This window comes from Oncorhynchus keta, chromosome 5 (genome assembly GCF_023373465.1).
Source record: "Oncorhynchus keta strain PuntledgeMale-10-30-2019 chromosome 5, Oket_V2, whole genome shotgun sequence".
Classification (NCBI taxonomy): Eukaryota; Metazoa; Chordata; class Actinopteri; order Salmoniformes; family Salmonidae; genus Oncorhynchus; species Oncorhynchus keta.
Window position 1 is genome coordinate 10,915,001 of NC_068425.1, and position 15,816 is coordinate 10,930,816.

At 48.0% G+C, this 15,816-nt stretch overlaps 1 protein-coding gene across 1 annotated transcript; it reads right to left on the minus strand.

The window, feature by feature from the left end:
• Nucleotides 1–1,499: 1,499 nt before the first annotated feature.
• On the minus strand, nt 1,500–15,647 carry LOC118370450 (endoplasmic reticulum protein SC65). Its single transcript, XM_035755452.2, has 7 exons — nt 15,031–15,647; nt 5,428–5,577; nt 4,706–4,877; nt 4,429–4,557; nt 4,158–4,303; nt 3,117–3,200; nt 1,500–2,358 (listed from the first exon to the last, which is right to left on the minus strand). The coding sequence occupies exons 1-7, from the start codon at nt 15,496–15,498 to the stop codon at nt 2,212–2,214; spliced, it is 1,296 nt and encodes a 431-aa protein (XP_035611345.1). The 5' UTR covers nt 15,499–15,647; the 3' UTR covers nt 1,500–2,211.
• Nucleotides 15,648–15,816: the final 169 nt, after the last annotated feature.

Consider the following 15,816-nt stretch of genomic DNA (forward strand, 5'->3'; position numbering starts at 1 on the left):
GATGTGGAATGACTGTGATCCACACTCCTCTCTGCAAGCTTCCCCTCCCGGGAAGGCCTGCACAATCCCAAGACCTCTCCATCTGTAACGATCGTCATTGGAATGAGACCAAAGCGCAGCGTGGAAATTGTTCATATTTAATGTTCACAAAAAAAACACTCAAACAAAATGACAAACGGAGAAAACGAAAGCGCACAGTTCTGTCAGGGAAACAACTAAACAGAAAACAATCACCCACAAAACACAGGTGGGAAAAGGCTGCCTAAGTATGATTCTCAATCAGAGACAACGAACGACACCTGCCTCTGATTGAGAACCATACCAGGCATAAACACATAAACACAACATAGAAAAAAGACATAGACAACCCACCCCAACTCACGCCCTGACCAAACTAACACAAAGACATAAATAAAGGAACTAAGGTCAGAAGGTGCGGACTCCGGCCGCAAAACCTGAACCTATAGGGGAGGGTCTGGGTGGGCGTCTGTCTGCGGTGGCGGATCTGGCGCGGGACGTGGACCCCACTCCACCATTGTCTGGCGCGGGACGTGGACCCAACTCCTCGCCGCCGACCTCAGGACTGGGGACCCCTGCCGCGGGTCCTGAATGGACGGGAGATTCCGGCAGCACCGGAGTGAAGGGCGATTCCGGCAGCGCCGGAGTGAAGGGCGGCTCCTGACTGACGGGCGGCTCTGGCAGCTCCTGACTGACGGGCGGCTCTGGCAGCTCCTGACTGACGGGCGGCTCCGGCAGCTCCTGACTGACGGGCGGCTCTGGCAGCTCCTGACTGACGGGTGGCTCTGGCAGCTCCTGACTGACGGGAGGCTCTGGCAGCTCAGGACAGACGGGCGGCTCTGGCAGCTCAGGATAGACGGGCGACTCTGGCAGCTCAGGAACAGACGGGCGGTCCTGGAGGGAGGAGACGGAGGGACAGCCTGGTGCGTGGGGCTGCCACAGGACCCACCAGGCTGGGGAGACCAGACAAACGTCAAACGGAGAAAACGAAAGTGCACAGTTCTGTCAGGGAAACAACCTAAACAGAACTAAGGTCAGAACGTGACACCATCACGGTTGACAGCTCACAGCTTGTGCCATCAAACCCCTGCAACTCATCCAGAACGCTGCACCTCACCTGGTGTTCAACCTTCCCAAATCCTCCCATGTAACCCGCTCCTCCGCACACTCCACTGGCTTCCAGTCAAAGGTCGCATCCACTGCAAGACCATGGTACTTGCCTACGGAGCAGCAAGAGGAACTGCCCCTCCCTACCGTCAGGCTACGCTCAAACCCTACACCCCAAACCGAGTTGAGGTCTGAACACAACGTCTCAAACTCTACCTCCTTAGAGTATCTCAGATAATCCCACCAATAATTGGGCATAAGATCAACATTGGGCTGCCTGTGTAAACACATCCTAAGGATGTTATAAGTACGTTTCCATTATACCTTATGTCTGTACTGCAATGGAGGTGCTGAAAGAGACAAGAACAGAGATGTACTAAAATAATAAGTCACTTTATTCCACACTTTCTGCTGTTGTTCACTTAGCATTTTGTGTGGATTTTTATCTTACCGCTGGACAGACAAAATACACCTCCAATAGGTCAGAATTCAACATCAAACATCCTAGATATTGACAGAAGACACAGATCAGTGCCATACTACCAGGGCTATGGCACAAAGGCAAATCATTTCATGAAATAAGAAATGTAACAACAACAATAACAGTCATACAGTATTAACAATTACAATACACCTTTCGAGGGGTTGGGTTAAATGCGGAAGACACATTTCAGTTGAAGGCATTCAGTTGTACAACTGACTAGGTATCCCCCTTTCCCTTTCTTTTCCCTCTCCATATGCCAAAACAGATGCACAATTTAGCTTTCAGTTCAGACATGGACAAGCTCTGACCTTCAATAAGTCCTGTGTGGGTGTTTGTGTGATCTTGCTAATGGTGGAACTGTGTGCAACTGGCAATGTAAATTCTCCCTTTTGTGTTCCTTAAGCTCTGAAATGATGTGTCTGTGTGTGTTTGTATATATACACCATGGAACAATTTAATGTGTGGGGTGTACTAAATATCGTATCCTGGCATTTCTGGACGGTGTCTGGCTCTGCAGGGCTGTCCATATTCTTTGAGAGGGGATTTGAGAAGTGTTCTGCTTGGGGGAGGGGTGGTGTTCATGGTGGAGTTGGTGTTTGGGGTCAGGCTGCAGGTTCCCCAGCGTCCCCCTTGGTTTTGGGTTCCTGCCACCAGTCTGCTACGAAGGACTCCTCGTAATCTCCTATCCCCTCAAACTCAGCGTCAGGGGGGGCCGAGGGAGCAGCCACCTCCTCTGGACTCACCACACCCTGCCAAGGAGCACAACGCTGAGTTACAGACATACAACAACACATCTACACTTCAAGATGAGGCTTGATTTCACTTGGCTCAGGGATATATTTCTAGCAAATGTTGTCATCGTTCTCACACTTTCTTTGCCTTTCTCTTGGTTCTTATTTTCTTTCCCTGTGTTTCTCTCCCTCCCTTTCTCCTTCTCTGTCCTCCTCCCCCCTCTCAGGTCTAAGCTGAGGCTGTGTGGTTAGCTGGGAGGGGATGACCAGAGAAAAAACGCATGTGGCAGGGCCTCAGAGGCCGACACTTCCCAGCTACATACCACACTCCACTGTCGGAAAACACAACACCCCTCCCTATCAATCTCAATCCCTTTCTCCATTTCTCTCTCTTCCAGCTACTGACCCTCTTTCAACCTCTATCCATCCCACTCTCTCTACAGTAGTCTCCCTCGTACATCCCCTGTAGTCCGAATCAGAATCAAAGTAAACACTGTGATTGACTGGTCCCTTCCCCCCACCTCCCCCCGCTCATTTTTCAGTCACCTCCCACAAAACAAAATAGCATACCAGCTACTGTACCCCAAAATTGTTTTGCACATTGGAAATATTCTCAGCAGCCCAGAACCAAATTCTCGCCAGATTTGAAGCAAACCAGCCAATTTATTACAGTTTGTTACTTCTGAGTTTGGTGCTTCTGTCCAGAATTTGTCCTGCACATAAAAACTGGTTTCCTCTGTTACTTCCATCTCCACCCCTTTGCAGGCAAGCCTTACCTCATCATCTGTCTGTAGGTAGTTCAGTGCAAACTCCAGCATTTCCCTCTGCTTGGTCGTTTGGTTAAAGTACCTCAGTGCCTCCTGCGCAACAAACATGGTGCGTAAATATCATTGTTTGACTCAAGGTGCAAGAACACAAAGCTACAGTTCAAAATTGTTTTTAGCGCTAGAAAACTAAATATTTGATGCTGTTTCCTTTGTTTTAATGCTCATTTCCCCTCCAGTCAGCATATCATGGAGTATCTACAGCACCACTAACTTCATTTGAAATTATCACAGTTTCAAAAAGGCCTATATGTGTCAGGGAGCTTTGTTGGTTTTATTTCATTGATGGCGTTGCAGCTGCTGTAAGTGCTGTACTGGTAGAGCATAACCAAGAACCTATAGGACCTAATCCTTTTCAATTCATTAATCCTTTTTAATTAACCACCTTTGTAGGGAATTGGTGCTATATATGTTACAGCTTTCCTTTTCTTGTTTTTTTGTGTAGAGCTGTGGTGCTCCATAGCATATATTAGTAAGGAAACAACAGCTAGGTCATACCCAAAATCTGAAACTATTACACATCTTGTTTGGAATCAGGTTCAGGAATGAGGTTAAACTGGGTAAGGTTTATTACCATAATTCTAGATCAGTGGTATTCAAACTTCTTCAGCCAGAGCCCCATTTTTTCAGCCAACATTTACGGGGATCCCACCCCAAAATCTGTCCATTTTGATTTTTACATCAACAAATAACCATTAATTCATTTAATTTTCATCTCTTAGCAAAATGAAAAGAAACCAATAAATACATTTACTCAATATTTTTTTCCCCTTTCTCCATTATCTTTTTCCAAAACGTTTGTATATTGTCCCATACAACAACCACAAAAATTGGCCATCCCACTGCAGTTCCCAGGGTCGCGACCCTGACTTTGAATACACTGTACTAGACGATGGTTCATATTAATCAGAAATGACATGTCAAGTCTTGACAGGGCACATCGGGATGCTGAGTTGTGCGTCAAGGTTATATAAAGTAATCTGGTTTACTCACCGGGCGAGGCAGGAAGTGCGTCTCCTCCAGGCCCCACTGTTCTCGGTAGAAGCGGTAGTACACTATGTTCTGCTGCATCACCTGGTCGTTAGCGTCAAACAGCATGTAGCTGGCCGCACACGGAGCTGCGTTACGCACGTCGTTCACTGCACAGAGGGAGGGTGGGTCAACTGCATAACAACCTGAATAGTTGCTGTACAATTCTGGTCATGAAATGCAAGTGCAGTAGAGTTTGGAGCTCTATCGAGGTGTGACACTTTCATGTCCTTACGTTTATAGTAGGCAAACTGGAGGTAGTGGTACATGGTAGCCACAAACTTTTCCACGAAGAAACCACCGACGTTGGGCATCAGGTTCTCCTCACACTTCACTTTACACTTCAGAACTTCTGTGTAGAGATCTGAGAGAAAGAGAAAGAGAAAGAGAAAGAGAGGGAGAGGGAGAGAGAGAGAGAGAGAGAGAGAGAGAGAGAGATTATACTGCTATGACCAGAGTCACTGCCCTCTCAATAGGGACCATGAATAGATGGGGGTTTGTCAGACACTCACCTGCCAGTGTAGGGTAGAAGTCTTTGTACTCTGTGACCTCATATGACCCTTCGCAGCCTGCCAGGCAGAGGTCGTACATTTTGAGGTACTCCGTAGTGGCCTGCTCCATGTCCCGAGCACTGGCACTGAAATCTCCAGAGTTATACAGTTTCACAGCCTTCAGGAACACAGGCTGGAGTACAGAAAGGACCAATCAAGGTGTTAGAGACACTAGACATGGGCTGAAAGAACAACAGCCAGGGGTCAGAAAGGACAGCACAGTTAGAGACACTAGATATGTGCTGAAGGGACAGGACATAGCACACAGTTGCAGAACACCAACCAACATTTGAATAGAATTCAAACCTACATTCTATTCTGAGACTTTTTTCTAACAGAGTTGTGAAAAAGTACATTCATGTTTAGATTGAGAAAGCCATCGATAACATACTAACCAACACATATTTTCAATGAATAGTTCTAGTACTATGTTCAGATGGGACAGATGGGCTCTTCAGCAAACAAAGGAAATGAGGGGTGTGCAACAACATTGAAAAAAATCATGAGAATGGCTTACCAAGAAAAACTTCCAGTGCTCTCAATCCTTTTTATGTCGAGTTAGTCCTTTTGGAGGTTTTTCTTGGACAGCCATTCTCATTAGTTCTAGTATTGTGCCAGGTGACGGGTATCAGAGCTAGTTGTGATGTGTATGGGGGCTGGTTGTGAGCTGACCTCACACTGACCTCGTAGGGACGCTCCTCGTGGTCGATGAGGTACTCGTCCAGCTCAAACAGGGTCTTGTAGTAGTTCATGTTCTTGGAGATAAAGGGGTCTTCTGGGTTCTTCTGGAGGAACGTGTGGGCCGCTGACACGGCCCTCTCTATGTTGTTTAACTGTGGGAGAGAGGAGATACAGAATGTATCATCATTATTGTTATGGGTCATATAGGGTCCAGTAGTCTTGATTGGTTGCTCTTGGCTCTCTGATGCTTAGTGTCATCGTTGGATGACTTCTAAAGACACTCTCTCCCGTTCTAACGAATGCCTAGCTGAAGCAAGGGGTTCTCTACATGCAGCAGGTCTTGCTAACACTAGTTAGTCCTTAGAATAGCATGGCTTCTAACCTCAAATGACCTCACCAACTGCTAAGAGGTGTGCTTCAGCCACTGTCTCAATATGGCTCTAAGGCATGTGCTGAAAGGATTAACTGCCAATCAACACTTTTGTCGGTAAGAAGAATACTGTATGCTTATATTCAAAGATTACTATGTGGTAGCTAAGCCTGGCAATTGTCAAGAACCCATGGTGTATAGATTCAAACTGCGACCTTGGTCTGTCTTATGGAGGAGGGTTTTTGGAATACTGCTGTATATCTGAACAAGTGAAGAAATGGAAGAATGCTCTTAACAGAGCCATGAGATCACCGTTTGGCTGACACACACGCCTGGAACACCTATGAGAACGTCTGGATGTGAATAGCATCGAATAGTCCCCGCAATATGCAACTTTTCGGGAAAGTCAGGAACCAATATACACACTCAGTTAGGAAAGCAATAGGCTAGCTAGCTTTTTCAAACAGAAATGTGCATCTTGCAGCACTAATTCCAAAAGGTTTTGGGACACTGTAAAGTCCATGGAGAAAAAGAGCACCTCCTCCCAGGTTCCCACTGCACTGAGGCTGGGAAACACTGTCATCACCGATAAATCCACGATAATCGAGAATTTTAATAAGCATTTCTCTATGGCTGGCCATGCTTCCCCCACCCCCCCTCTCCCTAAAATTATCCGCCGCCATGGTTGCAACCCCTATTACTAGTCTGTTCAACCTCTCTATCGTATCGTCTGAGATTCCTAAAGATTGGAAAGCGGCCGCGGTCATCCCCCTCTTCAAAGGGGGACCCAAACTGTTACGGACCTACAGTTGAAGTCGGAAGTTTACATACACCTTAGCCAAATACATTTAAACTCTGTTTTTCACAATTCCTGACATTTAAGCCGAGTAAAAATTCCCTGTCTTAGGTCAGTCAGGATCACCGCATTAAGAATGTGAAATGTCAGCTTTTTCAGCTTTGATTTCTTTCATCACATTCCCAGTGGGTCAGAAGTTTACATACACTCAATTAGTAGTTGGTAGCATTACCTTTAAATAGTTTAGCTTGGGACAAACGTTTTGGGTAGCCTTCCACAAGCTTCCCACAATAAGCTGGGTGAATCTTGGCCCATTCCTCCTGACAGAGCTGGTGTAACTGAGTCAGGTTTGTAGGCCTCCTTGCTTGCACACGCTTTTTCAGTTCTCCCCACACATTTTCTATAGGATTGAGATCAGGGCTTTGTGATGGCCACTCCTATACCTTGACTTTGTTGTCCTTAAGCCATTTTGCAATAACTTTGGAAGTATGCTTGGGGACATTGTCCATTTGGAAGACCCATTTGGGACCCAGATTTAACTTCCCGACTGATGTCTTGAGATATTGCTTCAATATATCCACATAATTCTGCTTCCTCATGATGCCGTCTGAAGTGCACCAGACCCTGCTGCAGCAAAGCACCCCCACAACATGATGCTGCCACCCCCGTGCTTCACGTTTGGGATGGTGTTCTTTGTCTTGCAAGCCTCCCCCTTTTTCCTCCAAACATAACGATGGTCATTATGGCCAAACTGTTCTACTTTTATCTCATCGGGCCAGAGGACATTTCTCCAAAAAGTACTATCTTTGTCCCCATGTGCAGTTTCAAGCCGTAATCTGGCTTTTTTATGGCGGTTTTGGAGCAGTGGCTTCTTCCTTGCTGAGCGGCCTTACAGGTTATGTCGATATAGCACTCATTTTACTGTGGATATGGATACTTTTGTACCTGTTTCCCCCAACATCTTCACAAGGTCCTTTGCTGTTGTTCTGGGATTGATTAGCACTTTTCGCACCAAAGTACGTTCATCTCTAAGAGACAGAACGCTTCTTGAGCGGTATGATGGCTGGGTGGTCCTATGGTGTTTATACTTGCATACTATTGTTTGTATAGATGAGAGTTGTACCTTTACACCTCCATTTGACTCAAATGATGTCAATTAGCCCATAAAAAGCTTCTAAAACCATGACATCATTTTCTGGAATTTTCCAAGCTGTTTAAAGGCTCAGTCAATATGTAAACTTCTGACCCACTGGAATTGTGATACAGTGAATGATAAGTGAAATAATCTGTCTGTAAACAATTGTTGGAAAAATTACTTGTGTCATGCACAAAGTTGATGTCCTAACCGACTTGCCAAAGCTATAGTTTGTTAACAAGAAATTTGTGGAGTGGTTGAAAAACGAGTTTGAATGACTCCAACCTAAGTGTATGTAGACTTCTGACTTCAACTGTATATCCATCCTGCCCTGCCTTTCTAAACTCTTTGAAAGCCAAGTGAACAAACAGATCACCGACCATTTAGAATCCCACCGTACCTTCTCCGCTATGCAATCCGGTTTCCGAGCTGGTCACAGATGCACCTCAGCCACGCTCAAGGTCTTCAACGATATCATAACCATCATCGATTAAAATACACTACTGTGCAGATGTCTTCATCGACCTGACCAAGGCTTTCGACTCTGCCAATCATTGTATTCTTATCGGCAGACTCAACAGCCTTGGTTTCTCTAATGACAGCCTCGCATGCCTCACTAACTAATTCTCAGATAGAATTCAATGTGTCAAATGGGAGGGCCTGTTGTCCGGACCTCTGGCAGTCTCTATGGGGGTGCCACAGGGTTCAATTCTCGGGCCGACTCTTTTCTCTGTATATATCAATAATGTCGCTCTTGCTGCAGGTGATTCTTTGATCCACCTCTACACAGACAACAACATTCTGTATACATCTGGCCCTTCTTTGAACACTGTGATAACAAACCTCCAAACACGCTTCAATGCCATACAACACTCCTTCCGTGACCTCCAACTGCCCTTTAATGCTAGTAAAACAAAATGCATGCTCTTCAACCGATCGCTGACCGCACCCGCCTGCCTGACAAGCATCACTACTCTGGACGGTTCGGACTTAGAATATGTGGACAACTATAAATACCTAGGTGTCTGGCGAGACTGTAAACTCTCCTTCCAGACTCATATTAAGCATCTCCAATCCAAAATTAAATCTAGAATTGGCTTCCTATTTCGCAACAAAGCCTCCCTCACTCATGCTGCCAAACATACCCTCGTAAAACTGACTATCCTACCCATCCTTGACTTCTGCAATGTCAATTACAAAATAGCCTCCAACACTCTACTCAGCAAATTGGATGCAGTCTATCACAGTGTCATCCTTTATGTCACCAAAGCCCCATATACCACCCACCACTGCGACCTGTATGCTCTCGTTGGCTGGTCCTCGCTACATATTCACCTCCAAACCCACTGGCTCCAGATCATAAGTCTTTGCTTGGTAAAGCTTTGTCTTGTCTCAGCTCACTGGTAACCATAGCAATGCCCACCCTTTGCACACGCTCCAGCAGGTATATTTCACTGGTTATCACCAAAGCCAACATCTTCTTTGGCCGCCTTTCCTTCCAGTTCTCTGCTGCCAATGAATTGCAAAAATCACTGAAGTTGGAAACTTACTTCAAGCATCTGTCACGACGTCCACCGAAGTCAGTCCCTCTCCTTGTTCGGGCGGCGTTCGGCGGTCGACGTCACCGGCTTTCTAGCCACCACCAATCCACTTTTCATTTTCCATTTGTTCTGTCTTTGTCTTATCACACCTGGCTTCACTCACCAATCACGTGTTTATTATTTAACCCTCTGTTCCCCATGTTTTATTTGTGAGTGATTGTTATTTGTTACGTGGATTATTGTCAGGTGTTGCAATTTTGATTTAGACCGTGTTTTTGGCTCTTGTATGTGTTATGTGCTGTGATTTGGTAACCGGTATTAAAGTGCGCCTGTTTATTATACTCCGCTCTCCTGCACTTGACTTCGCCTCCCATATTACATAATCACTCACCTCAAGAATGGAGTCAGCAGGAGCAGACGCCATCCCAGTTGCAGTGGAGGAGTGCGTTCAGCAGCACACAAGCATGTTGCAATGTCTAGGCACAGCCATGGATCGCATGCTGCAGACTATGGATCGTTGGGAGAGAGGAGGAGGTTTTTCAGTGCTTCCACCTGCTCCACTACAACAGGTCCCATTGTCCACCCCTCTTTCACCTGGTCCCAGCGGTATTCGACTCGCGCTCCCGAGGGAGTATAATGACGGCTGCCGGATAACAGAGATTTCTACAACAGCTGGAGCTCTACCTGGCTACCGTCCACCCGGCTCCTTCGGAGCATGAGAGTGTGTCTGCCCTCGTCTCCTGCCTCTCAGGCAAAGCCCTGGAGTGTGCCAACGCTGTATGGACCGTTACGCAGAGTTCACCCACCACTTTCGGGCAGTGTTCGACCACACGCCTGAGGGTCAAGCGGTGGGTGAACGTCTGTTCCACCTAAGGCAGGGGACGAGGAGTGCGCAGGATTTCGCCTTGGACTTACGGACTCTGGCCGCCAGCGCGGGGATGGAACGACAGGGCCCTGATCGATCACTACAGGTCTGTGCGAGGACGTGCGTCGGGAGTTGGCCTGCCGAGACACCACCCTCACATTGGACGAGCTGGTGGACCTATCCATCCAGCTGGACAAGCTGCTGACTGCCCGCGGACATCCGGATTGGGACCTGTCAGTTCCATCCCCCAGCACCTCCGCTCCGACGCCCATGGAGCTGGGAGGTGCTGCACTTAGGGCGACCGGAGGAGGAGCCATTCCCTGCACCATCTGTGGCCGCAGAGGGAATAATGCTGGTCGGTGCTGGGGGGGTTCCTCAGGGAGTCGAGGCAGCAGGCAGGGCACTATAGTGTCACCCCAGGTGAGTCGGCACCCGGCTCACCCAGAGCCCCCTGTTGCTCCCATGTATGTGTTTATTTCATTTCCTGAGTTTTCCCCACATTCCCAGCATAAGGCTCTAGTAGATTCAGGCGCAGCTGGGAATTATTTTTGACCGTTTATTTGCTCATAGTTTAGGGATTCCCCTTGTTCCTGTGGATATGCCATTCCCTGTGCACGCCCTAGATAGTCGACCATTAGGGTGAGGGCTGATTAGGGAGGCCACCGCTCCACTTGACATGGTTACAGAGGAGGGTCATGAGGAGAGAATCAGTCTCTTCCTTATTGATTCTCCTGTGGTGCTGGGCTTACCCTGGTTGACCTGTCATGACCCCACTATTTCGTGGCAACAGACGGCTTTCAAGGGGTGGTCACGAGAGTGCTCAGGGAGGTGTGTGAGGGTTTCCATCGGTGCGATAACGGTGAAAAGTCCAGACCAGGTCTCCACCCTGTGCATTCCCTCAGAATATGCCGATTTGGCTCTCGCCTTCTGTAAGAAGAGGGCGACTAAATTACCACCTCATCGACGGGGCGATTGTGCGATAAATCTCCTGGTAGACGCAGCACTTCCCAGGAGTCACATGTATCCTCTGTCACAGGAGGAAATGGAAACATATGTCTCCGAATCCCTGGAGCAGTGATACATTCGGCCCTACACTTTACCTGCTTCCTCGAGTTTCTTTTTTGTGAAGATGAATGGGGGTCTGCGGCCATCTATTGACTTTTGAGGGATCAATCAGATCAATCAGATCAATGCACGGGGCGCACTTCTTTACAAAATTGGATCTCAGGAGCGCTTACAACCTGGTGTGTATCCAGGAGGGGGATGAGTGGAAGACGGCATTTAGTACCACCTCAGGGCACTATGAGTACCTCGTCATGCCGTACGGGTTGATGAATGCTCCATCAGTCTTCCAGGCCTTTGTTGAAGAGATTTTCCGTGACCTGCACGAGCAGGGTCTATTGGTGTATATTGACGACATTCTGATATACTCCGCTACACTCGCCGAGCATGTGTCCCTGGTGCGCAGAGTGCTTGGTCGACTATTGGAGCATGACCTGTACGTCAAGGCTGAGAAATGTCTGTTCTTCCAACAGTTCGACTCCTTCTTAGGGTACCACATTTCCATGTCAGGGGTGGAGATGGAGAGCGACTGCATTTCAGCCGTGCGTAATTGGTCGACTCCCACCACGGTAAAGGAAGTGCAGCAGTTTCTGGGGTTTGCCAACTACTACCGGAGGTTTATCCGGGGTTTTGGTCAGGTAGCAGCTCCCATTACCTCACTGCTGAAAGGGGGACCGGTGTGGCTACAGTGGTCGGCTGAGGCGAACAGGGCTTTTGGTCACCTGAAGGCTCTGTTTACCTCGGCTCCCGTGCTGGCTCATCCGGATCCCTCTTTGGCGTTCATAGTGGAGGTGGACGCCACCAAAGCTCCGCCCCTGTGCTTTCTTTTCGAAGTAGCTCAGCCTGGCGGAGCGAAACTATGATGTGGGGGACCGGGAGCTGTTGGCTGTTGTCAAGGCTCTGAAGGCATGGAGACATTGGCTTGAGGGGGATAAAAACCCTTTTCTCATCTGGACTCTCCACCGCATTCTGGAGTACATCAGGGTGGCGAGGAGACTGAACCCTCGCCAGGCAAGGTGGGCTATGTTCTTTACCCGTTTTGTTTTCACTCTATCCTACAGACCAGGTTCCCAGAACGCTAAGGCAGACGCACTGTCCCGGATGTATGACACACAGTATGGGATCACACTCCCATACTTCCGGCCTCTTGCCTGGTGGCACCGGTGGTGTGGGAGCTGGACGCGGACATCGAGCGGTCGTTACGCACAGAGCCCACTCACCCCCAGTGTCCAGCTGGGCGCCTGTACGTTCCGTCTGCTGTCCGCGACCGTCTGATCTATTGGGCCCACACGTCACCCTCCTCTGGTCATCCTGGCATCGGTCGGACGGTGCGTTGCCTTAGTGGGAAGTACTGGTGGCCCACCTTGGCCAAGGACATGAGGGTTTATGTTTCCTCCTGCTCGGTGTGCGCCCAGTGCAAGGCTCCCAGGCACCTGCCCAGAGGGAAATTACAACCCCTACCCACAACGGCTGTTGTCGGTGGACTTGTCGGTGGACTATCTCCCTCACAGGGCAACATCATGATCCTGGTCATTGTGGATCGGTTTTCTAAGTCCTGCCGTCTCCTCCCTTTGCCCGGTCTCCCCTACGGCCCTATAGACTGCGGAGGCCCTGTTCACACACGTCATCCGGCACTACGGGATGCCTGAGGACATAGTCTCTGATCGGGGTCCCCAGTTCACGTCCAGGGCCTGGAGAGCATTCAAGGAACGTCTGGGGGTCTTGGTCAGCCTTACCTCAGGTTTTCACCCTGAGAGTAACGGCCAGGTGGAGAGAGTAAATCACGATGTGGGTAGGTTTCTGTGGGCATATTGCCAGGACCGGGTGAGTGGGTGACGTTCATCCCCTGGGCAGAGATGGCCCAAAACTTACTCCGCCACTCCTCCACTAACCTCTCTCCTTTCCAGTGTGTACTGGGCTATCAGCCGGTTCTGGCACTGTGGCATCAGAGCCAGATCGAGGCTCCTGTGGTGGACGAATTGTTAAAGTGCTCGGAGAAGACCTGGGACGCCGCCCATGTGCACCTACAACGGGCCGTGGGTCGGCAAAAACAAAAAGCAAGCGCCGTCCATCACCGCAGCGAGGCCCCGGTGTTCGCACCAGGGGACAGGGTCTGACTCTCGACCCAAAACCTGCCCCTCCGCCTACCCTGTCGGAAGCTGGGTCCGCGGTTTGTGGGGCCATTTAAATTCCGGAGGAGACTGAACAAGGAATGTTATAGATGACAGTTTCCCCCAGATTACCGTATTAATCCCTCGTTCCATGTGTCTCTCCTCAGGCCGGTGGTGGCTGGTCCGCTCCAGGAAGCTGAGGTGCGGGAGGTTCCTCCGCCTCCACTGGACATCTAGGGGGCCCCAGCGTATGCTGTTCGAGCCATCCTGGACTCGAGGCTCTCCTTGTTTGGGCGGCGTTTGGCGGTCAACGTCACCGGCTTTCTAGTCACCGCCGATCCACTTTTCAATTTCCAATTGTTCAGTCTTTGTCTTATCACACCTGGCTTCACTCACCAATCACGTGTTTATTATTTAACCCTCTGTTCCCCATGTTGTATTTGTGAGTGATTGTTATTTGTTACGTGGATTATTTGTCAGGCGTTGCACTTTTGATTTAGACCGTGTTTTTGGCTCTTGTGTGTGTTATGTGCTGTGATTTGGTAACCGGTATTAAAGTGCGCCTGTTTATTTTACTCTGCTCTCCTGCACTTGACTTTGCCTCCCATATACACGCATTACAGCATCAGCTGTCAGAGCAGCTTACCGGCTGCAGCTGTACACAGCCCATCTGTAAATAGCCCATCCAACCAACTACCTACCTCATCCCATATTTGTTTTTGTTTTTCTGCTCTTTTGCACACCAGTATTTCTACTTGCACATCTTTCTTTTGATCTGCACATTTTTCTACTGTGTTATTGACTGTATGTTTGTTTATCCCATGTGTAATTCTGTGCTGTTGTTTCTGTCCTACTGCTTTTGCTTTATCTTGACCAGGTCGCAGTTGTAAATTAGAATTTGTTCTCAACTGGCCTACCTGGTTAAATAAAGGTGAAATAAAAAATAAAATAAAAAATCGAGACAGATGCTGCAAGCATCCAGAGGTGATGACCTGAAAAGATGCTTTCCAATGGAGGAGTGGGCTTGCCTGAGGAAAGATTCCAATTATAACACTCACGTGTGCGCACAGGCCGCAGAAATTGTTGCACACATATATTTTATGCACATTCCAATGGCACGAGTGTTTGGCTTACTTTCACTTCAAAAGTAAATCCTCTTTATTTTTCCACGGGGAACACTGTTGATTTGCCTGCTTGGTATTCTGCATCATAGGCCTACGTGTGGTGTTCGCTTTGGTAGAAAATAATAAGACGACTGTTCTTATTGGGGGACCGTTTAACGGGGCGCTGTTAGAGAGACGTGGCATGTGTGTTCAACTACTGAGTTTGTAGCATTCTCAACAGGTGGGCTGAGGAAAGTCTGGGAAAAACTTTATTGTTTCACGCTTGTGTCACAGTCTTGCTCATGGAAAACAAGCTACTATCTGATATTTCATTCGAAGTATCAGGCTATGACAGTGGCCTATGTAAATATCGTCCTATTAAACATGAGTTACTCATATCGTGTAATAGGTGTGCCAGGACAGGTTGTTACAATTATATGATAATATTAGAATTAAGAATTTATTCCACATATGGTAAGATTCTTACAAATAGGCCTATTATCTACTAAAGGGAAAAACCACTGTGACCATGTCGACCGTTATTTGTAAACCGTTATTTGGATATCTTACCCTAAATGTATTTCATGTCCACCCATTCAGCAGAATAACTCTTTGATCTCACCTGGTAGTAAGCATATTGTATGTACCGGTAGGGTACCCTCTTCTCAAAGGCTTCCAGAACATCCCTCTTTGGGTAGGCTACTGTAAACACTGGAAATGTTGTTTTGCACTTTTTAAGGCACGAAGCTCGGAGTAAGAAATGCTGCATGATGCGGAGACTGCAGTCCGCGAAGAGGGTATCATTGTCCCGACTGACAGTGCTACAGTTCTGGCTGCAAAACGCTTCGCTGTCTTTCAGGAGCCGGTGAAGACGCAAACTCAATTCCATGTACTTGATGCTGTCCCTCCAGTTCTGCGCTCCATACTGGTCTAGAGCATGTCCATAAGCAGATTCAAGTGGCATTAGATCGTTATGTGGGAAACTCTTGAAGCTATATTTCTCATACTGGGCTTCGACCAGAAGCGGAGCGACCAAAACTACACAGAAACAAAATGAAAACCGGGTTTCTTTAACGTTTGTAGGGGCCATTATGTTTATTCTATATTATGCCCTCCGTTTCTCCAACCAAACACGAATTTCCCCAGGGTTTTCTTCACCAGTGAATGGTCATGTCTGTTTGCACGTACAGAGCCTTGGCCGGGCTCGGAGAGACGGAGAGGAGGGGAAAGAAAAGTCAGGGTTCCTCTGCAATAGTTTCACAGGGAGTCAGTCGGAGGCAGTGATTTCGGGCTTAGATTAGCCCCTGGGTCATAACGCCCTCATGATTTTGGTTAAATGACATTGACCAAGTTACTGGAAAATACAACAAAACTTTTGTTTTGCATTTTGATGGGCCGATGATAGCCC